This window comes from Anneissia japonica, unplaced genomic scaffold (assembly GCF_011630105.1).
Source record: "Anneissia japonica isolate Jap-2015-1 unplaced genomic scaffold, ASM1163010v1 scaffold287968_len422783_cov224, whole genome shotgun sequence".
In the NCBI taxonomy this organism is placed as follows: Eukaryota; Metazoa; Echinodermata; class Crinoidea; order Comatulida; family Comatulidae; genus Anneissia; species Anneissia japonica.
This window is the reverse complement of record NW_022752528.1, coordinates 117,610-143,473: the sequence shown is the minus strand read 5'-3', so window position 1 is coordinate 143,473 and position 25,864 is coordinate 117,610. Positions and strand designations below refer to the sequence as shown.

General features: G+C 35.1%; 2 protein-coding genes across 5 annotated transcripts in view; one reads left to right on the top strand and one right to left on the bottom strand.

Annotated features, from left to right (window-relative positions):
* The window catches only part of LOC117122312 (eukaryotic peptide chain release factor GTP-binding subunit ERF3A-like), a 17,917-nt gene extending 5,803 nt beyond the window's left edge, over positions 1-12,114 (top strand). Inside the window, exons 3-14 of the mRNA XM_033267868.1 lie at positions 2,056-2,089; positions 2,498-2,575; positions 3,425-3,605; positions 4,307-4,461; positions 5,134-5,274; positions 5,878-5,971; positions 7,280-7,360; positions 7,906-8,007; positions 8,866-8,937; positions 10,414-10,503; positions 10,891-11,056; positions 11,573-12,114. Of these exons, the coding sequence (XP_033123759.1) occupies positions 2,056-2,089; positions 2,498-2,575; positions 3,425-3,605; positions 4,307-4,461; positions 5,134-5,274; positions 5,878-5,971; positions 7,280-7,360; positions 7,906-8,007; positions 8,866-8,937; positions 10,414-10,503; positions 10,891-11,056; positions 11,573-11,616 (1,238 nt within the window). The 3' untranslated portion in view covers positions 11,617-12,114. The remainder of the gene's footprint in view (positions 1-2,055; positions 2,090-2,497; positions 2,576-3,424; positions 3,606-4,306; positions 4,462-5,133; positions 5,275-5,877; positions 5,972-7,279; positions 7,361-7,905; positions 8,008-8,865; positions 8,938-10,413; positions 10,504-10,890; positions 11,057-11,572) is intronic.
* Positions 12,115-14,454: 2,340 nt separating this feature from the next.
* On the bottom strand, positions 14,455-25,758 carry LOC117122317 (ATPase family AAA domain-containing protein 5-like). 4 transcript variants are annotated; one of them, XM_033267873.1, is made up of 15 exons: positions 25,632-25,758; positions 24,963-25,103; positions 23,166-24,569; positions 22,614-22,794; positions 21,895-22,173; positions 21,374-21,513; positions 20,312-20,960; positions 19,845-20,014; positions 19,272-19,518; positions 18,845-18,936; positions 18,512-18,670; positions 17,764-18,162; positions 16,758-17,233; positions 16,070-16,228; positions 14,455-15,530 (listed from the first exon to the last, which is right to left on the bottom strand). In XM_033267873.1, exons 2-15 carry the CDS (start codon positions 25,002-25,004, stop codon positions 15,425-15,427), a joined length of 4,503 nt encoding a protein of 1,500 aa, XP_033123764.1. In that variant the 5' UTR covers positions 25,005-25,103; positions 25,632-25,758; the 3' UTR covers positions 14,455-15,424. The 4 variants fall into 4 exon arrangements, with proteins under 4 accessions (XP_033123764.1, XP_033123765.1, XP_033123766.1 ...); XM_033267874.1 differs by having other exon boundaries at positions 24,963-25,089; XM_033267875.1 differs by lacking the exon at positions 25,632-25,758 and adding an exon at positions 25,363-25,381.
* Positions 25,759-25,864: the final 106 nt, after the last annotated feature.

Sequence of the window (25,864 nt, the reverse complement as noted above, 5' to 3'; positions counted from 1 at the left end):
ATGAAAAAAAGTGATCTAACCAAACACGGTCTTTACATAATGGTATTGGATCGAACGTGTTTAATATTTTGCGGAAATTTTGTTTTCTATCGCGAGAGTATACACTTTACACTAGAGAAGTTGTCTGTGTTGTTTATGCAAACGTCTAGGTAGGCCCTAGCGTGAACTTAGGTAGTTGTGGTAAATCGACTACTGCTTGTCGTCTAGTAGGTGTAACATGAATGAATCGAATGTGCTTGCCTACCTAAAGTCTTTTACACACGATGAACACGGCAATTGACGTTGCTGTTGGTATGCAATACGTACAAAACACGACAACGACGACAGCAGCATTCAGTCAGTCTTGTTAAAATAAATAATATATTGGTCTACCACAAGACTACCATACAGATCAATAAACAATAATCCGCGACAAAATAAAAATCAAGAGTATTTGTAACGATTGAATATGTAGCATAAATGCATTCCGCGAAAACCTGGTGTACAGTTTAACTGTACTTCAAACACAGAAATATCGTTGAAATGAAATTCCTCTAGGCCTATATATAAAAAAACCAAAAGAAAGTGGTGCAGAAAAAAACAAATTGTGCACAGTTACTGCACTTTAAACACAGAAAAACGTACGTGTCCTCAGTATTATGAAGCTTTTTGTTTACGACTGCTGTGTAATTTTACTGGTTTACAACATAGTCATGTCATGTATACTTGAATATGTAAAATAAATGAGTATTCTGTATTCTTAACTCTCTGCAAACTCGAAAATAAATCATTGACCGAGGCAAGTTTTATCTACCACTATGCAGTGCATGCGTGACATGCAGTATGCAGAGCAGTGGTTATAGTTAGTTATTGTGATAACTATTCTACTTATTACGCATGCGTGTCACTAAGCAGATTTTGAAGAACGAAAGAAAATTTGTTATTGTCAAACCATGGAGGTATGTCAAACAATGAAGACTATTTTAGTAGATGATAAATGGATAAGTTTGACTTCTAAAACCGCCAACCTTGGTTCTGTGGTTTGACCAGTCAAGTTCAAAACAGTGGCAAATCTGCCAAGTTGTGAAAAAATAAAAATGGCATTTTGTGGTGTAACCCAACACCACCCCAGCCCTACCATGGTTTGGGTTAAGGTGGGAGCTTTTTAGGACATGACAGCTTTGGATACCCGAAAATGTTAATCATACTTCAAAATTTGTTATCTCAAATTGACGTCCCGATTTCCGATGTCAAAAAAAAAAAAAATAGGGACATCCCTATTTTTAGAATTAAAAAAAAAAAAATAATTGCAAGAAGTATCCACTACTTGCCAGTGTGATGAAGGGAATATTAGTCCGTGGTTCCCCGGGTATAATCCCATCCCCATGAACGCAAAACTGTCCAGATTTTGGGGGGGGGGGAATTATACCCCGGGATTCTCTAGGCCTAGTGTATGAACAGACGGAAATGACGATCGTTTTGCAAGGTGGTTTTCACCTACGATTCAATAGCCTATCATAACAATATTCGGGCGAAGAAATCAGTCTTGCATGATGTAACGAGTTATTTTTAGCAGCGAATGGAAATATGCGAGTCTTCACGCTGTGAATTAACGATCCGATCAGCCCACTGGGCAGGTCTTTTCAGGGACGGACCGCGGTGTTGTCTATCTTTACTTTAGCCGCAGTTAGCAGTGAAGCAACTGTACAGGAATTAGGATATATAATTGCCATCTTAATTTTTTGTCACCAATGAGTAGCGTCCCTATTTTTGATATTCGAATGTTGGCAGGTATGTAAATATAAAGCATTTGAAGGACGGTGTAGGTGTACGTAAAAACATTAGAAACCATTACTGGACTACAAATCCCTCTAAACTACGTTTACGTACAAAGGAACGTACACACCCGCAGGGTTCTGGTTTGTGATGTTGATGTAGCAACTGATTTTCTGAAAGAAATCTTGAATTAGCCTGCTCTGAGTAGAATAACATTATGTTATGATACTTGGCAATGTATGCAAGTCATTAAGAACACGATTGTGTTTTAATGTCATTTCATTGTTTTGTGTTTTACAGATGCTGGTAAATCGACCATTGGAGGCCACATAATGTAAGCAAACACCTTATTTTATTATTTTTTCTTCCAGCAAATAACAGTAGAAAAGACACAAGAAAACAAAGACAATGAGAAAGAAAGAGGGAAGCTGGGGAGAGGCAAATAGCTGTGCCCCTTCAATTCCATCTCCCAAAATATTAAACATTATTTATAAAAACCTTATCTTATGATGATGATGATGGTAATGATAATAATAATTCTTCAAAATGAAAATACCAAAAAATCCAAATAAAAAAACTATAAAATACAAAAATACCTCTAAAATCGGATGAATTATAGATAATAATTCTTGTCATTTTGATATGAATTCACAGTAGATACACACCCAAGAAATTAAGTAAATGACTTCTTTTGATATTGGAAGGCAGAAACAAATAATGCTTATTACTTGTATTACTTTAGGTTTCTAACTGGGCAAGTAGACAAAAGAACTCTGGAAAAGTATGAAAGGGAAGCACGAGAAAAAAACAGAGAAAGTTGGTAAGTTGCCAAATTCACATTTCTCAATGTAAATGAGATAATTTTACAAATGTTGGATGCAGTATTCTAAGAGGTCAGAGGTTCAATCCCTCGCTGTGCATTTTGTTAGTGCCATTGGCAAGACACTTTACCTACGCTTGTTTCTCTCCACCCAGTATATAAATGTGTTCTTTGTGGGGTTGCCAGCTGCTGCGGCAATATGGTAGCAATACTTAAGCATGTGGACCCAATGACCAAAAAAAATAGAATGAATACCAAATAACAAATAAATAACAAAATGAGGCATGTTGTGGCAAAATGGCTAAGTTGTAGCAAAAATTGAAATTCAACTTATTGGTATTTTCAGATACCTGAGTATATGATAGATCTTTAAAATGAGGGGTCATTCATTGAAATTGGACATTTCAAGCCCAAGTTATTGGAAAGTGATTTTGAGTAATTGCCTTCCAAAGTTATTTGTGCATACATTGTTTAATAGGATTAACTATCTAAATAACATTAAAAAAACAATTTGGTGACCACTTCAAGAACTAATACTTTGGGACATGATTAATAATACATTAAACTGTTGATTTATAGTCAAAAAAAAAATTGGATTTTTAGGCAATTTTTTGAGCTCCCATATTTTAAAGCTCATTTACTCAATACTGGCCTGTGCGACAACTTAACCATTTCGCCACAACATGCCTCAAATACAATGCGTTGATTGTAGCTGCAACATTATAGATACCATGGGAGCTGTACCATTGACCAGGAGTATTAATTGTAATGTCACCACTAATAATTGTATACTTAATAGAAATGTAGAGGGTTTTGGAGTGATTTTTAAAATACCCTGCTTATTATCAGGTATTTATCATGGGCCCTTGATACAAATCAGGAGGAACGAGACAAAGGGAAGACCGTTGAGGTTGGTAGAGCTTATTTTGAAACAGACAGAAAGCATTTCACAATGCTAGATGCACCAGGCCATAGGAGCTTTGTACCAAACATGATTGGTGGCGCTGCCCAAGCAGATTTAGCCGTGTTGGTATGTCGGTTTTTTTTTAATCCCTTTAAAATATCACCTGTCTCTGAAGTTCTAATGTTTAAACCATAGTAAATAACATATATTGTTTAAAGGCTTGCATGGCGAATTAATACATTAATGCTTGTGGTACGCCACGTAGATGGTTCTGAAAAGAACCGTTGTTTGTTGAGTATATCTCAACGTTTCGATTGAGTTGCTTCAATCGTCTTCAGGAGAATAATGTCTGCAGAGAATCCAGACAGGGAAATAATGTTTGGATAGTGAGACTTGCTGCTGATTGGTGGAAAATTAAACAATAACTGAGACTATGTGTCAAAAGGCTAGTACAAAGCCAGTATTCACAGTCCTTAGGCAAGACACAAATTACATATAACCATGGTTTCTTTTGTATCCTGTAAGACAGCCACTTAAAATGTGAACATCCTATTGAGGACTTTATGTATGTTGATAGTAAATAACTTGCAGGGTAGTTAATTCATAACTCTAGGGACTAGCAGTTTTCATTTCGGGCCAGACATGGAGTAACGTTAACTATTTGTGTTTTGTTATTTATGCTGTCATTCCATATTCAATTGTGATTAATGTTGGCTGCCATTTGAAGCAAATTAAACTTGTGTGCAAACAAAGGTTGTATATTAAAGAAATGTTAACTAGACATTTGAATATCTTGTTTATCCTGGATCATGTTATTGTTCTGTTAGGTGATTTCAGCCCGTAAAGGAGAATTTGAAACAGGATTTGAAAGAGGAGGCCAGACAAGAGAACATGCTATGTTAGTTAAAACTGCTGGTGTAAAACATTTAGTGGTTTTAATAAACAAAATGGATGACCCTACAGTTCAGTGGTCAGAAGAAAGGTAAGGTGTTAAATAATGTTTATCAAGTAGTCTCTACATATTCATTCTGTTCTCAATACTCTACACTTACTCTGCTCTTAATACCCAACACCTGATCTACTCTCGATACTTAACACTCGATCTGCTCTCAGTACTCAACACTCGACCTGCTCTCAATAATCAACACTCAACCTGCTCTCAACACTCAACCTGCTCTCAATACTCACCATTCAACCTGCTCTCAATACTCAACACTCAACCTGCTCTTAATACTCAACACTCAACCTGCTCTCAATACTCACCATTCAACTTGCTCTCAACACTCAACCTGCTCTTAATACTCAACCTGCTCTAAATGTTCAACACTCAACCTGCTCTTAATACTCAACACTCAACCTGCTCTTAATACTCAACACTCAACCTGCTCCAAATGCTCAACACTCAACCTGCTCTTAATACTCAACACTCAACCTGCTCTAAATGCTCAACACTCAACCGGCTCTTAATACTCAACACTCAAACTGCTCTCAATACTCAACACTCATTTTGCACTCAACACTGAAATATCACTCAGATACTCATTCTGTTTTCAATACTTAATATTCCCATTGTGTACATAATACTCCTACTTCCCTCTATACTCAGCAGTTGTTTCAAACTGTGTGCCTAATTATTGTTGCATTGTTTTGTAAGGTTCAAGGAATGCCAGTCTAAACTTGTTCCATTTCTAAAGAAAGTTGGTTTCAGTCCAAAAAAAGATGTTTACTTTATACCAGTATCGGGAATGACGGGTGCGAACCTCAAAGACCTCTCCAGTCAGTGTCCCTGGTATTCGTAAGTATAATTCAGTAGTTTGTTGATAAACTACAGTTTTGACAGCTATTATCAATTATACATTAAACACTAACTAGCGCAGCACCAATTCAGACCATATAAGTACATTGAACTGTATGTAAGTGGAACCAAGCCCTACCCAATAAGGAGCCTTAAACACTATATAATAACACTACCCAATATGTAGCATTAACGACTGCCAAATAACAGCACTTATTCACTGTCCAATAAGTAACATGAAATATTTATTTAATACATAATAGCAGACACTATACTATATGTAACGACTGCCTAACAGCACTTATAACAGCTCTCTGATAAGTACTAAGTTCTGTTGAACAAAGTTCAACATACAGGTAGTTGAATAATAATATGCAATTATAGTAAAGTTCTAAGGACCCTATAAAAATAGAGGCTGAAGGAGCCATTATTTCCTGAACAAATTACCTGAAGTTAGAAGCACTATATTGCATTAGTGGTTGATCAGGGATAGGAAAATTCAGTGCAAATTAAAGTGATGATGTCACGACTGATTTATAATCTTGTTTATTGGATATATAATGTCATATACTGTATTTACATCTGTTTTCATAATGTTCACAGGGGTCCTTCATTTATTGAGTATATTGATGAATTATCTATATCTCGCCTTCCTGTTGATGGCCCATTTATTATGCCAGTAGTAGACAAGTATAAGGTAAGAGTTGCTACAATTTGTGCATATAAAAATAAGAGTTGCTATGCATTCAAATTTGCAGGAAGGGCTTATATATAACCAGGAGCCAGGACGTTGCATTGTTCTGTGATGGTATAGTAAATTTCCAGCTAGACGTAAAGGCAAACATGCCATCTAGACCTCACAGACACCTTGATATTATCAAGCCTTTGTTAGCTAAGCCTAACTAAGCCAGTGACTATACAATGCAAGCATTCCATTTGTAGGCGTTATGGAAAGAATTTTGTATCAAATAAACAAGCAAGTTCTGAGAACTGGCGTAAATTAGCCCTGATTTCAGATCTGTTTACATTATGATTGGAGTTGAATCATGCCTGAAATATGCATGGAGTGATCACTATGTAATTTTATTTCTGTCAGATGAATTTCGTATGTTTGAGCTTATGTTGAGCTTTAAAATGTTTGTAGATAAATATTTCATGTTCATTCAATTTCAATGCAATTTATTTACACTTACTTATTTACACTTAACAAAACTGTTAATCCAAGGATGATATTTTTAACATGAAATTGACTTCTCAATATTATATCAAATTCGTGGAGTTTTTTTTTAAGAGACAGGAGTAAGGGTGGTATTGGTGGTGGAGGTCGGTTCGTAATGTCGTGTAATCGTTTTTCATCTTCCTCTCTGAAGCTTTATTTAAAATACACAAGCAAAATTCACCATGTTGGTGGCGTTATAGTGATATTAATTAACCAACGGTCGGTTCTCTTACGTTACTGCCATCAAAGAGTATATATATACTCTTTGCTGCCATGTACTACAAGCGCGTTATATATAATGGCAATCTTATTCATCCGGTGGTCGGACCTATAGTGTGTCCATCGAGCTTGCAAAGAAAAGAAAGCATGTGTCATATCATTCGCCGCCCGTTACACCGTTTTGGAATTATATCGCTCTCGTTTTTGCTTACTTTTGTATTTACCTTAATTATTTCTATAAATTAATTAAACCATGGCTTCGCTAAAATTTGTGAAGCGGAAAGATGAAGGAACCGTGAAGGAAATAGAATAGATTTGTTGTTCAACCCCGAGGCCTAGCGCAGCTAGGCCCATTCTAGGCTTGACCTCGTCGCGGTGCTAAGAGGCTCTAGCTCCGGGACGCGCGCCTCCGGGACAATGTCTAGTCTAGGCCTAGGTGGTGTCACGAGGGCCTACAGCCACCCACCCCCATGAAGACTGATTGAAATTTAGCTGGTGGACTTATACATGAAGGTGGACTTATATTCCATTAACAAAATTCATTTTGTTTTTGAATTTCAATATCAGGATATGGGAACGATACTGTTGGGTAAAATTGAATCTGGAGAAATTTCTAAAGGCTCATCACTAGTGTTGATGCCAAATAAGGTATGTAATAATATATTTATATTTTAAGGTAAATTTGAATTGGAGAAACCATCAACAAAATAAGAAAAGGTCAGCTAAAAGCTGTACGGCTAATAGTGCCAAGCTGGACTGGCATCCATGATTTTCTTGTTGAAACTTTATAGTTTTTAATTATATTTTTTTATGTTTTCATTTTTGTTTTCATTGTCTTTCATCTAAAATTAATTCTGCATTATAATTGTTAAACATATTAAAAGCAATGTGAATTATTCCAGTATGTTTAATATTTGTTTATGTTTCGATTTTATTTCCAAAATGTTGACCAAATGTTTTTTTGTTTTTGTTTTTGTTTTTTTTTTTTAATAATGGGTAAAAAAGAAAGTGACATTTAAATTTAAGTGTATGGGTTCCACTTCTGGCCATCTAGAGGTGTCATAGCCATGGGTTTATGTGATCTGGACCCTCCATCTGTAAATTCCCTCCCTGAGCCCACTCTGTTTCAAGTTCCTGGATCAATTTCCCAATTTACATATATTAGATTTGTTTCAATGTTTTAATGTTGGTAGACCCCAGTGGAGGTGTTAACTATATTGGTTGATGATGATGAGAGGAACAGCGCTACCGCTGGTGATAATGTCAAAGTCAAAGTCAGAGGTGTTGAAGAAGATGTAAGTAACTTTTTGTTGCAATTTATTTTCATGAATTCTTTCAACTACACTATATGAGCATGGTTCAACTGCAGGTCCTGCCGGGGTCGGATGCAGGGGGTGCAGACGGTGCGATTGCACCCCCGTAAATTGTGTTAAAGTCAGGCTCTGGAGAAAAAAATTTTTTTGATATGTTGTAGAACTGATTTTTAAAAAACGTTTTTACACCTTTCCCCCCCCCCCCAGTTTTTAAATATTCAGAAATCTGTATCTCATTCGCCGTTCCCCAGTTCTTCGTCAAACAGCTTTTTTCTGTCTTAGAAAAATCAGATCTACAACATATATAAAAAAAAGTTTTTCCTCCAGAGTCTTTAAGAAAAATAATGGGTGTATTGTATTGTTGATATACTACTTCTTAATTATTTGAGCGTGTATCCTTTCAAAGAGACAATCTCTTTATGATTGTGGAGAAGTGGTTTGGCGTAGCGGGAACAAGGCTTGGTTTCCCAACCTCAATGGTGTGTTTTCAATCTCTCGCTGTGCATTTCGCCTGTGTCCTTGAACAAGGCACTTTACCTGCACTGCTTCTCTCCACCCAGGAGTACGAATAAGTACCTGAGAAGGTTCGAGTGCAAAAATGCGCTGAAATATTTCATGCAGCAAACTATGGAATTTCCCCCATAGGCATTGTTGCAATGACTGGGGTATTAATGTGGAAAAGCGCTCTGAGACTTAGTTGTATATAAAAACCTACATATTATTATTGTTGTTATGCTCCTAATATTCGTACACAAGTATCTATTTTAATATATATTCATCTTTCTATTGTGCTGTGATATTGTGCTCACCATTTTTTAAAATTTTATTTTCGTTTCATAGGATGTTTCCTCCGGTTTTGTTCTATGTGACACCATTAATCCATGTCATACTGGACGAGAGTTTATTGCACAGGTATCTATATCAGATTCTCAAATACAGGTGTTTGCTGTAAATTTAATATTTGTCTATTAACTAACCAATGAAGGCCATGATGGTGTACACTTCCTAGACCATGCAGTCTTCAAAATAAAAATTGTAACCTTTGGTAATCAACTACATTTTCCACATACATAAAAATTTTTGAAACTTTATTAAAAAAAACCCTAAACCATAATTCACCACTATAGACACTTTTTGACAAAAATGAAAATTTACGACTTTGTCACCCAATGAGAAGTGTTCTAATATAGACAATGGGTCGTGTCTCATATTATTTGTTATATTTTTATTATTTATTATTTTCACTTGACTCGCATAAATAATTTTGTTCGAAGAACATTTATATGCAGTTGTACTTCGCAGCACTTCACTTGCAATTTGCAATTTCTAGTAATATACTGTTGTCTACAAGCTTGAGAGTTCATGTAAGATTAATCTAACAAACAGGATGCTAAAGTATGGTTTACTATATTGTACAGATGCAAAAGGGGGGTTAAGGTACGTGGCCGGCGGAACCGCGAGGGGGTTTGCTGGGGCCCTAGGTCCCTCCCCCAACTTTTTGGCAGAAATTTTTTGTACGATGGTAAAAAATGCAAGAAAAAGAAGAGGGGAAAAAATGCAAGAAAAGAAAGAGGGAAGAAAGAGGAGAGGGAGGGGAAAGAGAGTGTTTATCCAGTCCCCGACCGAGTTAGATTGCGTTTCTCGCAATTCACATTGGCGGATCTGTGGTCCCGACCCCCCAGGCGAAAAAAAGAAAAATAAAACCTGTTAGCTATATTTTTTTGTTACAATAAGAAAATTCAATTTAATTTTTTATATGCCTTTTTTATTTCTTCAATTTTTATCATTTTAATTTAGATTTATGTCTGGTGCTGTGCTTTTTATCCATTGTTTCTTTTTTATGTTTGTGTTGTGAGTTTCTTAAATTTTGGTGTTCTGTTTTTAAATTTTTAAGCAATTATTGTTATACATTTATATACAGTCTTTTGGCTGTCTGTCTGTGTAATTTTTCATTTAAATTTCTATCTGCATAAAGAATAAATACCTTGAATACAAAATTAGAAGTCGGGAAAGCTCATTTCCCTCCATCTAGAAATCAACATTTTCTCGGGGGAGGACCCCGACCCCCTTTTATTTTTGGGGTTTCATCGATTCCCGAACCCGAACCAGCCTTTCTCTTTGTGGTTCAGGAATCGTTTTCTTTGAAAAACATTCTGCCAGCCCTGAAGTATTACATCCAGTGATGACTTGATTAATTCTATCAGTCATACAGCAGAAGGAGGCCACAACAAAATAGGAAGAGGATTACTAAAGTAATAAAATTGAAATGAATGTACCACCACCACCACATGAATGTAAATGATATTCATAATAAAAACAAATCGATGATATAAATTATAAAAATGATATTAACATTGATGCTTAAATATTTATTTAATTTACTTTCAGATTGTGATAATTGAGTACAAATCAATCATCTGTGCAGGATATAATGCAGTCTTACACATCCACAGTGCTGTAGAAGAAGCACAATTATCTGTGAGTAAAAAAATATGCATGTCTGTTGTAGTGTTACGGTTCGAGGATTGTACCAGGGTTGTCTTGAACCCAATATTGGTATAGACAAAATAATGCTGCACAATTAATTGTGTACTTTTTTTAAAACTTTATTTACCATATGGTCCATGTCTACTGTGGCATGGTCCGTATCTACTATAGCATGGTCCATGTTTACTGTGGCATGGTCCGTGTCTACTGTGGCATGGTCTGTGGCATGGTTCGTGTCTATGGTGGCATGGTCCGTGTCTGCTGTGGCATGGTCCATGTTTACTGTAACAGTCATTGAGAGGTACTTATCCAAAAATAAGCCTTACTGCTCAGCCACGTTAACTGCTCTTTAAAATGTTTGTTGTGCTCTTTTTACAGTCTCTGATTGCTTTAGTGGACAAAAAGACCGGTAATAAAACAAAAGGACCACGGTTTATTAAGCAAGATCAAGTAGCAATTGCTTGCTTAACGACGGCTGGTATCATCTGTTTAGAAACTTTCAAAGACTTTCCACAAATGGGAAGATTCACATTGAGGGATGAAGGTGAGCTTAGGACCATATTCTAGATGTTTTATTTACATGAATTTACTCTTATGATTATGTTAAAGTTGGTATTATTTGTGTTTGTAAGAGTCATTTTTGTAACTGTTGCTTGTGACGTCTCTTTTTATATTTGATTTTAATTAAGGCCATAGTCTGGAGGAAAACATTTTTGAAATTTTTTGATATGTTGTACAACTGTCTTTTATAAGACACAAAAAAGTTACAGTATTTAACGAAAAACTAACTCGGGAACCGTTAATGAGATGCAGATTATTCAATATTTCAAAACTTGGGGGGGGGGGGAGAAAGGGGTGTAGCCACCCCTTTATTTCACCTTTTTCCCCCAGTTTTCAAATAGTGGTAAGGATGCAGACTTCCACTCAAAAGGTCATGGGATTGGCCACTAGTTAGTGTCTTTGGACAGACTCTTTATCCACTTTGCTTCTTTCCATATATTTACATTGTTATAATTTTATCCATCATATAATATATTTTTTTTTGTTTACATATTTGCAGGAAAGACTATTGCTATTGGGAAAGTTCTAAAACTCATCAACTAATGAGGTTGACTCAAGATGTAGGGACTTGGTCAAGTAGGGAAGTTACTGAAACAGAGTAGAGGTTGAGGAAGCAGCAGATACCAACGTCTACTGAGTAATTTTACTGAGTATATTCCACCAGCTGGCTTCAATTGAGATTAAGAAAACTCTAATAAACTTGATACACGTTTTTTAAAAAGTATGAGCATGTTTTTTTGAGCTGGAATATGTATGATGCAAAATAGTTGTTATCATTATCTGCAGATAAAATTTTGGGAGTATTTTATTGCTAAATATAATGAAAATTTATGCCACGTCAATAATATTTTTTGCTATCTATGAGATTATTAGATGCATGTAAGTCTGTAATGGTTACAGTGTATCTGTTGATATAATGCATTTTGATTCAAAGAAAACTCAACCAGATTCCACTGCCCTTGGGCTGCTGAGTTGCTATGTATATATGAAGTTTATGTATTAGTGAATAATACAACAGTGAACCTCAAAATGATAAAGCGACGCTTGTGTGTTGGGACTGGTATAAAATGTCCTGGGTAACCACAGCTTGTCTAAGCCTAGTTTCAGATATATGAAGTGACTTCCTGTCAATGGTTCTAGCATTTGCTATGATTGTTACGACTGTGACTATAAGTTGAACAAAAACGATGTAGTCTTAATTGTGCTGGGCTTCAGACAAAATATCACGGAAACAATTCTTTCGACGAGTTGAATTTTCCGACCTTGAACAGCAATTGCTATCCTAACGTTTTTCACCTGCCTGTTACGTCCAGTTAAATTTTCCTTAGCGATTGTAATGACAAAGACGAGTTCATTCAACAAAAAAATTGGTTTCCTGTCGAATCGACGTATCGCAGATATTCAACACATCGGTGCATTGCACTGCAGCGATTTTACCTCTCATTATGTCAGTTTTAGAAAACAAATGTCACAGCTGGTTTCCTGTCATTTATTTTTCCTTTGCTGAAAACAATATGTTCTGTGTACTGTGTAACCACAATCACATGTAACCACAAACGCGTGCTAGGTGAAGCAGCACGTGTCTCTTACAAAGTGACCTGCGTAACTAAAATGCATGGTAGACCAGTAGCTTTGCCAGTAGGTGGGTAGGGGAAATTTCCCTCTGTCGGATAAACTTGAACCTCCTTTGTCCGAACACTACGACGAGGTGGCATGACGCTGAAATTATTAAATTGCCAACCAAACAAACATCAATCCTTAATTTTGCGTTCGGATCACTGTCAGATTTGTTGACACCGCTTAGAAGCGACTCTCGTGGGTTCGACGTGGTTTCAGCCTGAAATCCTCTATTTTATCCAGATGAATTATGATAATTCTAAAATATGTGTATTTTTGCTGAATCTTTGCTAGGTTCAATGATGTATTTTGATATCTCCGGTATCTCTGGTTTTTCTTTTGGCATAGCTGAGCTTCTTCTTATCGAGTGCATTCAAAAGTTCATACTCTTTGGAGTCATGTTGATTTAGTTCTAAAAACTTGACAATATGGTTTTCATGTATAATGGTGAAAGGCTGTCTCTTATACACATCTAGATGTGTATAAGAGACAGGCTATAAGCAGTGGTGTAATGGGGAATCATGGATCCCTGGGGTGAGAACATGTTGGGCCCCCATGCGCTTTTTAATAATCGGTTACAAGCGTCATAAATGTGGTCGAGGAGTCCTTCACATTAGAATATCCATAATATCGTAGTCTACTATAATTTGATTTGTATTCAATCTCTGGAGTAGTTTTTTCTTCATTATTTCTATTAAATTTCTTTTTGTAGTGGAGCTGGGCTGTACAACACCTTTGGGTTGGGAATTGATGTTTGCATAAAATACAAATCCACAACCAGGAATAACATTGTTTTTAATTCACTAGTTTTGCTTGTCTTCTACTAGACCATAATGTCAAACCTCTGTTATAAGAATACTGGTGGCCCAGGGCTTTGTCCCTGAAAGTTCATAGGCATTACACCACTGGGTAGAAGATATGTTAATCATCTCATTTTTTTTGTTTGCATATGCCGACTGTAGTTTAATGTTACATGATATTAAAAAAAACACAATAAAATAATTACAATATATAAATTTCCTGTTTAAGGTTTTATTGTACAGTAATTTCATTTAGACCCAAACCCCTTTGCTGCAGTCGTTAATGTTTACTTCATGTTAATTTATCAGTTTTGCACTACTTTATCGCACCAGAACAGGCATGACTGGAAGTGTGGGTAATATTGCTGGAACTGTTGTGCACCCACTGTACTTCACTTGAAAATGTATGTAGTATGCAACATAATACCAGCCAATTGGACTGTAGGATGAAGCTATATTGCAACACATGCAATGTTTATTTCCCATAATAAACCAAATGCATCTGTGCTTTGCCCATTATCTTCAAATTATGGCAATTCTGATAGCGTCCCTAAGCAAGAAACAATGTCATAACTTATATAGTGCATTTATACCAAGGCCTCTATGCACTTCTCGTTAATGGCCAGCCTGCTATATTAAGTGAAAACAATGACAATACACCAAAGATTTTATGCGCAACAAATAGAAGCATTAATGTTCTCTAAATAAAAGCATAATTGTTTTTTTCTTATATGTTACCAAGGTTGTTACAGAATTTGCATGCAAGATGCGCAATTTTCAGTTAACGATTTTCTATCTCAAAGTTGAAAAGTAATTTTTTTGCTAGAGTTCGTCCTACATTGCATTGTTACCGAATTTTCGCGGAGAACGCCGCCACTGCCTTGTTATAAAATTTTTGCAATAAAGATCGATACACTGCCATCAAATATAAATACAAATACAATACAATACAAATCCATCGTAGAATATTTATTTACTCTTAAAATTTAATGTGGCAAAAAAAAGTCGATACAGATTGTGTTTTGGAAAAGAATGCATGAATACAAAATTTACACCCACGCACTAAATCTTGACAATAGAACATAAATGTGAAATGTAAACACACATTAGTTGGTGAGTTAATTCACTCCTAAAATAAAACAACATAAATTATACTCCTTTATTAAATTAACTTATTTATTTAAAGAAAAAAAATTCAAAATAATAATTATTGTTTAATTCCATTTCTACTAACCTTCAATTTAGATACCAATTGCCTGTGTAGGTTGGTAATTAAATGATCAGGATTTGATGTACAAATATTTTGTTTTAGAAGACTACTTATATCGACATATACATTTGCCATTTCAAGATTCTAAATCACTGATGAAATACACCAAACTCTAGTACATATCTACAATTACTTAGCTTTTTAAAGCAGTCCGGTAATCAAAACTAAATCATTTGTCATTAGGAAAAGTTAATTCATTTATCTCAACATTTCAATTGACAATTTTTAAAAAATATGATACTGTATTTAGACTTAGAAAATTTGAATCAATTGAAGTATCAAGAAAATAAAGCTAGTGTCATAAGACTGCTTCTACAAGTATTTGCACTATTTTTTAAATTTCATTTTCAGTATATCCTCTTTGTATTAGGGCAGAAATATTAGCATATTTCTTGGTTTATTTCATTCAGTTAATATTGTAGCTTTGTACATTAATTTATACCAGAAATATCGCCGAATTACAAATAAAATAGTGAATTCCTTAAATACAGTATACTGTAGTACCAGGCCTGGGTAGTATTGTACTAATAATCAATCCTAACATTTTGAAAATGTATCTGGTCATAATTAGAGAATAGTAGTGTAAACCTTTGAAATGTGTTATTGTCTAAAAATAAACATTACCATAAAAGATTACATTATTAAGTTGAATAGAATAATAGCATCAATTGGTAGTTGGTAATTCTTCACTTGTCTGTAGGGATGTGGCTAGTAAGACATGCGTATTTTCTTTCAACACCATTGATATTGAATCCAAGTAGTGCAGATACCTAAAAAGAGATACACATTTGAAAATTATTTAAGGATACGTATTTATTTTTTTTTTCTGCTCCTTGGACAAGTAATACTTTATGTTGCTAACCTGTGTTGTGGGCAAGTATTACTCGATATGGCAAGTGAAATTATGTTTTTCCCTATAAATTGTTAGGTCCGCGTAAGGCGTTGACCCCAGAGCCTCACTGCTGTTCTTGTCCTTGTTACCAGAACTTTAAAAGCGTCCAGACGTGCAGGAAATTTTGTACCGCTACTGTATATATTAAGCGCAGAGGAACGCGCAGCTGATATTCAGGTGCACTTTTAAAGCAATAAAAATATGTGATGCTTTATGAACTCAGTTTTAGGGCACATTTTAAGTTAATAAGGTGTGACGCTTTATAAATTGTCATTTCATGCAAATATTTTTTTTTGGCCTTGAGAAAAAGAATCACTAAATTTGAGCCCAGGAACCTGGGAGTGAATCCAGCATCTAATCGCCAACCTACCAACCTATTATTTTGCGCTCTACAAATCAAAACCATTAACCACTTGCCTTCTCTTCTTCTGCAATTCTTTTCTAAGTTTTTCATTCTGACAAATATTGCGAAGACTGGGGTAGTAGTCAAGACCAAGACTGCGTTGATTAGTATACACTGATAGAGGTAGCTTGGAAGTCACCAACTCATACATAACTTCACTGGCAATCATGGATCTGTAATGTAAGAATATTTATGAATAATTATAATTATTTTTTTTAATTTGATAGCCTATGTGATTTTCAACTCATGAGTGCAGTGGATAAACCATGTGACATGTCTAAATATATACATATATATATATATATACATATACATACATGTATACCATATACAGTTTTTTTGTAAAAGAATATTTGATAGTGTTGATAAAGCCTTACAAACGGTGGTGTTTATCAAACAACACCAGAAATGTCTGTTTGTCTGCTGCATATTTTTCCCAGTTTAAATGCAAATTTACCTTGGTATCTCCGGTATCTCTGGTTTTTCTTTTGGCATAGCTGAGCTTCTTCTTATCGAGTGCATTCAAAAGTTCATACTCTTTGGAGTCATGTTGATTTAGTTCTAAAAACTTGACAATATGGTTTTCATGTATAATGGTGAAAGGATTGTAGGACCAGGGCCGCAACGTGAATGCTTTTTTCTTGACCCCAATGGCAGAGAAATATGTACCCATTAGTGAATAAGACAGGAGATTATACTTACCTTCTTTGAATTTCTGTTTTATTTTGAATCTTGAAGGAATTTTGACTGCCAACTGGAAAGACAGGATCATCACTTCCATGTATCTCCATCCCAACTTCCTCAATATTCTTTCTACATTGTTGGAAACTTGCAACCTGGATGGCTGCAATAATGTCAGACATACATGACTGTCTCTGCCAGTCATTATCTGCCATATCTGGTAAATCAGACAATCCAGTAATGACTTTTGACTTTTCTGTTAAGCTACAGCACGCATCCATAAATGACATGTCTTCTGCTAAAGCAGAAAATGTATCAATTATTTTATCAGATTTTCTTTTGTGTTTGTCATCAATGATTTTGTCAGTCTTTTCTTTGTAATGTATCCATGGTAACAGTGATTCGAGGTTATTATGTATGATGCTTGTTCCATGTTGACTGAATACTGAAACTAGTTCACACTGGTTGCAGAAAGATGACAAGCGTTCCGAAGGTTCCTGAAATAATAAATACATACAGAATAAAGCTGTCCGCACTATCAAATTTTCTTTGACAAAAAACTGTATGCCTATATATGGATGTGATGTGATCGTGACCATAGATAGTCATGATGTGCCTATATATGGTCATGATGTGATGTCATCGTGACCATATGTGGTGGGAAAGGAACTTGGCTTGCATTCCAATGCCAAGGTCCTTAATCACCAGTGTTTTCTTTTTAACAAGAATGAAAAATATAAAAAATGCTAAGACCCGATCAATCAAGTTACAATTTTAAATCATGCCTAAATATGGTCCTGATCACATCACATCATGACTATATATGGGCACATCATGACTATATATGGGCAAGTTTTTGTCAAAGAAAATTTGATAATCTGGACAGAGATTTGCATGTAAACCTCAGATTTCAGTCACAAATTTGATGGCGAATGATAAACCATAAAAGTTGAGGTTGAATGTTATATAAAAAGGCAAAAACATAGGTAAATTGGTGTGTTCATATACAGTACATTATTTGTTTTACCTGCAAAGAATTGAACATTTCTTCTAAACTGTTTTGCAAATTAAGCAGTCCAATTGTGCTTTCAAAACATCCAGAATGTTGTTTGACATCCAGTGACAAATCAGTGTTCATATCCATTTCCATTTTAAATGATTTAGCATCTGCTTTGATGTCTTTGGTTGTTCTGAATTCTGCTTCTGGTTGTTGATTTTCAGACGCATCTACCAAACTATGATCAGTTCTTGACAAATTCTCTGCACACCAACTTATCCCAGCGCCTGATCCTACCCAATACTGAAGCGCTGTTATACACCTCCTCACATCACAATTCAATAAATTTGCAAGACGTATCAAATCTTCACGTTGTGCCAACACATTCTCTGCAAGGCATATCAACTGCAGATTCACTGCTAATTGATCCTATTTAAAAAAAAGTCTTTTATGTTAGATGGAAATTTGATGGTTTGATTTAAATTTATTTTTTACTACTGGCCTTGAATCTAGGCCAATAATTGCTCTCCCTAAGTATTTTGGCTGATAGCATGGTTAAAATTCAGATTCATGTATCATACTTTTAATAAAGCTCCTTTTTATAAGTTTATTCAAGACAAACCCTAGATTTTCGAGATTATAGGTTGGTCAGGCTTGGACCACACAATTTCATTTTTTGGGTTGTCACCTGTATTGAGTGAGGCAGATTATAATTCAGTAGTTTTCTAGCTTGTTTATTGGTACCAGTTTTTTGAATGTGAAAGAAATAAGTACTTACTACAGATGGCGATCTAAAGTGAAGTGTTTCACTGTGGCTGCTGAAATCGTAACATATTGTGGGGTCAGAGGTTGTCATTATTATAGGTCTTTTAGTAGTTTCCATGAAGCTGTTGATTGCTGCTACAAATCCCTTGTCTTCTTCAAACACAATGTCTACCTGTTAACAATGCCAATAAAAAGGTAAAAAAGTTCAAAAAGTACACACAAACTGAGGCTCTAGAGGGGCGTTTATTCAAATAAATTCGCCTCTAAAAAGAGGTTAATTCACTACTGTCATACACACAACTTAAAAAATGATTGAATAATATAAGAATAAGAAGGCTTGTCTTACATCTTTAAAGAATATGAGTGAAGTGCTAGTGATTTTCTTGATAGGTAGAACATGCTCCTCTTCCTTCACAGCAGGTGGCACCTTGGCTGCACCTGTCACAACAATTACTGTATTCAAATTTTGCTGTATATATCAATAACACACATACTGTATAAGGATTGTTAATAAGCATGCATCTCCAGAGAGTAAACTGACTTGTGGTACAGGAACAGGGGGATTAATTCTTCTGTGGAAGAGACCAATGCCCCCTCACCAAGCCAATAAAAAGGATTTTTTAAGAATTTTTTGACAGAATGCGTTAGAACAACCAGGACATATCAATGAATTGCAATTTTGAGGTAGCACAAAATTACAGGTAAATCAGTCGCTGCCTGAAATTCACTGAAAAGGAAACCAATGTTGAAATATACGTTAAAACATCACTTACATGTTTCTGATAGCTTCTTTGGTTTTGTCTTCACGGCCTGAGTTGCAGTCGGCTTGAAGAAATTTTGAATGCCAACTTTAGTCTTTGCTGGATTTGCTAACTTCTTTGGTGACCCTTGAACTGACAGAAAGCTTGCCAATGGTCCACTGACAGATTGCCTAGCGACGTGATGTGACTGGGTGGCTTCACCAAGATCCGTAAGTATCTGCTTACCTGTCCTGCGGTTTGATGCATTCACTTCAAATACCTGAAAATAAAAGTAAATCTTGTTTTATATTCTAGAGTATTAGCTTTAAGACCAAGAAACATAGGTGTACAATTATTAACAAAAATCACAATTTTAAAATTACAGGTGTATAATTTCCAGAATACAGTTAATGGGAATGGAATCATTGGCATAAACATGCAAGGACTTATTGGTTATTTTATATTTACAATCATTTAATTACTGTATATTTTTTTAAAGTCTCTAGTTTATATATTTTCTATGAAGAAGATAAATTAAGTTGTCTTGATATAGACAAACTCATACATAAACAGTTGGAAGAACAGAAATGATTTGAGATTTCTGACCTTGAAGCCTAGCTCACTCGCACAAGCATACACTGCAGCTGTCTTGCCCACCCCACTTGGTCCAACCAGTATCTTGGTATTGCAGAGCCCATCATACTCATCGTCATCATCATCGCTATCAAAATCATCAATGAACTCATAATCACTATCATCATCCTGAATCCACCATTCTATGTAAGGTTAAGAAAATAATGATACAAACTTGTTGATAATTCATTTTTTATGTGCATCAAACATGTACTGCAATAAATTAAACAAGGAATTTTAAAAAAAAAATCATATATATACAGTATAAATACACATGTAAATTTCCAACAATTTATGGGCAGGTTGAATGCTGGGGAAGGAAGTTTTTCCTTCAAATAATAATGAAGATATAATAAGCATGAACACCAATACGTTTATAATAATGATGTGAAAAAATAACATTATTAATGATAAAAGCATCGGCCAAAAAACATTCCAACCTTTATTTCCTTGTGAATTACTATTCTGCCTTATTTCCTTCTTAATCTTTCTCTTTTCCCTGATTGCTAATTTCTTCCATTCTGTTAACCAGGATTGAAGTTTTTTCATATTGCCTTGGTTACCAATGAGCTCCAGAATGCTTGTTGGTTGGTATTTCTCTGTCCACAGCTGAGCATCTGCCTTACCAGCAGATGCACTATCTTCTTTCTCAGTCGATAATAAATCTCCTCCTTCATTTTTCTTATAATCCTTTTTTTCCATTTCTTCCTTTTTATCATCCATAGCAACAGTCCCCTTTTTCCTAGTTTGCCTAACAGGTCGTACTGACTTATCCAGGTCTTTTGTTTTCTTTTCCTTAGAAGCTGTTTTTGAACTTTTCCCTTCATTTTCTGGAATTTTTCTCCGCTTTTTTCTATCTTCATTCTCTACAGGCAATGCTGATTTTCGTTTAGTAGGTTTATTCTCGTTTATGGCCTTTCCATCAGATTCACCCTTCTTTGCCACTTTACTGGAGTCGGTGTGACCGCGGCACTTAGCCAGGTATCTTTTAAAAATTCTCCGAACTGGAAATTTTGGATATTCTAAACTCAACTTATTCAAAAGTGTTCGTTGTGTTTCATATGAAAATTCAGAATGGCCAGAGAAATCCTGAAAATAGAAAATTATTGACAGAGAAAAGCAAACATTACTCAATCTTTTTTCTTTTATTCAGCTTTAGGCACTAGTGCCAAGGGTATGTCAAACAGTGAACTTAATCACTTTTCAAAGTGGCAATCCCATCACAAGACAAACATACACACAAGATGATCTACATAGACTAAGTTAAATTATGAGATTTCTGGTTTGCTGATTTGTTGTTTCCCGATGTTGTGGGCCGCCCTCTACATGTATTAGGAGTTTCAGGAATGATTAGTTGGTTTAACTTAATGGTTTTAACTTACATGAATATTTCCATGTTTGATAAATAGTGTTGTTTCTTGTACCTCATACTGTATGTTAATAATCAATGTTACTCTAAGAGGTGGTTTTCTATAATTCCTTTATGTTCAAGTTCTTAATACCTTTATTAAGTATTTTTGGTGAGCATTGTCAATTTTTTTGATATTCCACATAAAGCTTTGTTGAGTTCCAGTCGTTTTTGCATCATCCATTGTTCGTATTTTTAAGTTCACCTTCGGTATATTCCATAGAGGATTTGTATCTGTTCACAAAAACAAATTTATATGTCAGGAATTTATAATTAATAAATAAATATTAATCAAATAATTATATCTTTGTTAATGAAGCAATCATCATTAGCAGGCTGTGTCATCTTTGTTTACTCCTCAAAATTGGCTTTATCATACAGTAAGTTTTTAATTACTATATTGAAATCATTGTTTATATACAGTTTTATTTATGTATGGTAAATATATATCATAACAATTAATGAATATACGATTCTCTGAGGAATAGCATCACATATCAAAAACATTTCCGAATATTATCACCATTGATGAAGGAGACACCATAATTAATGATTACTAGTAGTACAGTTAATGAATTGCGCAGTAAGATAGCCAAATTGTATGAGGGAGTTTACCTTTCTGAAGAATGTGTTGTATAGAGGGCAGTGGCGGCTCCTGCAAGTCATTCACGTTGATAGTGTTGTTTGTTTGTTTGTGGACATCAGGGACAGCGTCCCTATTCAGAAAAGCACGTCTAGCTTTAAGAGACTCCTCATCCAGAACAAGGAATGGATTCTTGTCTGCACAAGTCTTGCTTTGTGTATGCTTTAGATCTAACGAAACACCTGGTTTTAATTTACCCATTGTTTTCATAGAAACATTCTTTCTTCCACCTTTTGTAAATATGGAAGCCACTGGAAGAAAAAAAAAACATTTAGTTCATGTTCAGCTCATGTTATTGAATCCAGCACCAATAGAACACATACTCAGCTGCTGATAAGTACCGGTAATGCATTGGAATTCACACCTGAGTGACAAAGTGAGTGACAAACTGACTGAAAAAGTGCCACACCTAATGACACAAAAAAAGTGTTGCCTTTAGATTTGAACACCAACATATTCATTGGAGGCCCAAGGGTTTACCACTGTACCACATGCCTTCTGATGTGATAAATAAATAATTTGCTATACAGTTGAATTTGCTAAAGTCAAATCCAAAATGGCATTGAAAAATTTTTCGATAAAATTCCACTTTCAGATCGTTAATTAATCGACTCAAAAATGATTTGAGTTAGGCAAAGTCAACTTACTGTAGGCAAGTTTAACTGTATAAGTTTAAAGGGTAATGACTTACTTCTCTGTGTTTTAGCATTCTTGTCTTGGTTAATAGCAGTTTGTTTTCCTGTTTGTTTTCTTGTGCTTTGATTACTTTTCAACTTCATGGCAACACTGTTACATGATTGTGTACTGGCCTTTACACTTTGACCTTTGGCTTTCTTCAGTAGCTTACTGGCTGTGACTGTCTTTACATCACTCTAAAATACATATATAGATTGATAGTATGCGACACAGGTTCACCTCTCCTATTCCTTATGGCATTACAGTTAAACTTGCCTAAGTCGAATAATTTCCAGGTCGATCTTATTTTACAAGCCAAATTGTTGTTTTCCATTAATTACAGTAACAATCTGTAAGTTGAAGTTTATCTAAGTTGAACAATATTTCAATGGCATTTTGACTTCGACTTAGGCAATTTCAACTGTATATGCACTTAATTACTCACCAAAATCATAATAGTTGATATTTTGTTAAAGAAGATTAATGAAAATTAAATAAAGGTTAAAGGTTATACAGTTATTTAAACAGATAGCAAAATAGATAGCAAATAGCTTTGAAAAATGTGTACCTTAGCTCTGACTAGTGAAGATGTAGTATTTTTCTTCGCTCTGATTCTCATACGAATTGTTCCATCTGCCCATATGGCGCTCTCAACTTCAAACTCTTTTTTGGGAGTTGAATTTGTGATTGCTCGTGTTGATCTCCTTAATTTCAGTGACGTTTCATCACTTGTGCATCTTTTCTTTTGCTTCTTCCGAGATTTTTTAATCGACTCTTTTCCTTGCATGTCAGGCACAAACTCGTCAATACTCATTGTACTTAGGTCTGCTGCATTATTCTGAGCTTTTTTCCTCCTTTTTCTTGGATAATGTTCATCACTTTCCTTCTCAATTTTGTTTAGCTTTCGTTTATGAGCATCTTCTGTTTTTTCCTGAGGTGTTTCTACAACTTCTTTTTCTAAATTTTTTCTTTTTTTCTCAAATATACTAAATACAGGAGCTGGCTTTACATCTGTTACTGTACCCTGTTGGGTATTTTTCTGGAATATTGGAAAAGACCTGGTGTTGCTGCTCGTAAATTCAGTATGGGAAAAGGGTAACTCATTATTTTTTTGTATATCTGACTGAACCACTTCTATTTCGCTTAGATTTATCTTACCAGAATCCACCACAACATTTGAACCTCTTAAGGAATTGCTTCGTTGAGGGCTGTTCTTGCTCTCTCCCTCACATTCAGTACTGGAGACAGAACTATGAATTTCAACTACCACGGTTTTACATGATTTCTTAAGAGCAGGCAAAATTTGATCTTCAGTACATAAAGACTTTGAAATCTCATCATCAAGTTTTACTTCTTTATCTCCTGAGGATTTCCTGTCTGTTGTTGCATTCTTACTTCTTTTCTCCTGTTTTTTGTCTTTTTTATTCACAGAATTTTTTACTGGATTTTCCAACTTTGTTTCATCTCCAAGAAAGTCATCAAATGACACAAAACTACAATTAGCAACATCTGTTCCATCTCCATCATCATTTACTGCCATTACTTTAGTTTTTGTAACCCCAGTCTTACATTTCCTTGCTTGCTTTTGAGGCTTTGAAACCAATTTTCTGTCACCATTTTTTCCGTTTACTTTGCTGATTACATGGACCTCATTTTTATTATCCATTTCCATCTGTGGCATCACATGCTCACTATTCTTTCTTTTATTTTTTCCTGGTTTTGATTTTTCATTGTTCAATGTTCTTTTAGAAGTTTCTGATGACTTTAGGTGGATTGATCTAGTCGACTCCTCATCTAACTTCTGTGAATAAGTCTTTGTCTTGTTTGTTGGAGGACTTGTTGAAAAATAGCTACGCAGATCTTTACTCATTCTGTGTTCTGATGGTGGTGAATGTATAGGCTTAAAGAAGTTGTCAAGTGTTGTGCATATCTTCACTGTGTCGTCCTTTGTAGGTTCTGTGTTGTTTGCAGGCTACCAAAAATATAAAGACAAACATATTAGTTATAATTACAATATATTCCCTTAGAATGATATATTCTTGCCAAATAAAAACAGTCCCTCCCTCATCGATAAAAAAAAAAAGCAATATTCTATTTTTACGATTAGGAAAAAAACAAAACTTTTTTATCACTTTTTTTTAAAGAAAGAGTGATTTAAATCTAATTTTTTTTTTTTTTTTTTAAATGTGCCTTGACATTAAAAAGACACTTTAAATTTCCAAACTGTATATAAATACAAATAAAATGATTATTTTCATATAAATATAAAGAGCGAATAAGACCAGCAACAGGTATCTTAGGCCTATTATAAATCTATTAGTATCATATTACAGTACTTTTGAGCAGAGAACAATTTCATATTCACCTTCCATTGCTCTGAGCTCTCCATCAATCCTATCATTTTCATTAAATCACGCTGGATGAATCATTCCTGAATTCCACGCAACAGCAGTGAGTGGCAATGTCAGCTAAATAAAACCTCTAATCTCAGTCTGGAAGTTAAGTACTAAGAATAGATAATCAACAATTAACTTACAATTATGGTAATAATAATATATTGATTGAGTGTAGGCATGCCATTTATTACTATAATATATTGATAATTAATGTTATTAGGCCTAGATAAGTAAGCAGACATAAACTAGGCCTACAGTAGGGCCTAGTAGGCCACCACTAGCCTTATTAGCGTCGTTAAGCTACCTACTAGCCTACGCCTAGGATAAAAAGGCCTGACTGTAGCTGTAAGAACTGGTAGTAGTATGTACTATGGGTATTGAATTCTTGAACCACACACGCACACAACCACCAGAGTCCATTCCAGCTGCTGCTATAGACTAGGCCCAAGTAAGGGGCCTAGTTAGGCTAGCCTACAGTATCTTTCGACCTAGCTAGGCCTATCCCCCGGCCCTAGCTAGCTAGGTAGGCCTCCCTAGGCTAGGTACGTAGGGCCTGCTTTGTTAGGCCTAACTAACTAGCCAGGCCCTAAGGAGTGGCTTCAAAGATTTCATAAGAAATATCAATCATGTATACTTACTATCAAATCAACAAAAGCCTCGTTTGTTATATGTATACTACTGTATACAGTATACATTTATTTTCCCGACATTGACAATATACACCTTCTTCGCGCCAAACACATTCAAATACTGCCCTCAACGTCGTATCCCACAATATCAATACTGATATTTTTTGAATAAACACCCGCTTTGATTTGAACATTTGAATAAACTTCCCCACAACCCCCCCCCCCCTCTTTCTCTCTCTCAC

What these genes read in the sequence shown, in the direction of transcription:
- LOC117122317 (XM_033267873.1), bottom strand. Translation starts at nt 25,004, where the DNA reads ATGAAAATGATAGGATTGATGGAGAGCTCAGAGCAATGGAAG. An exon ending in CTTCACTAGTCAGAGCTAAG is followed by an intron (nt 22,795 to 23,165) that starts GTACACATTTTT and finishes TATGTATTTTAG; the next exon opens with AGTGATGTAAAGACAGTCAC. An exon ending in TAATTCACAAGGAAATAAAG is followed by an intron (nt 20,015 to 20,311) that starts GTTGGAATGTTT and finishes AACCTTACATAG; the next exon opens with AATGGTGGATTCAGGATGAT.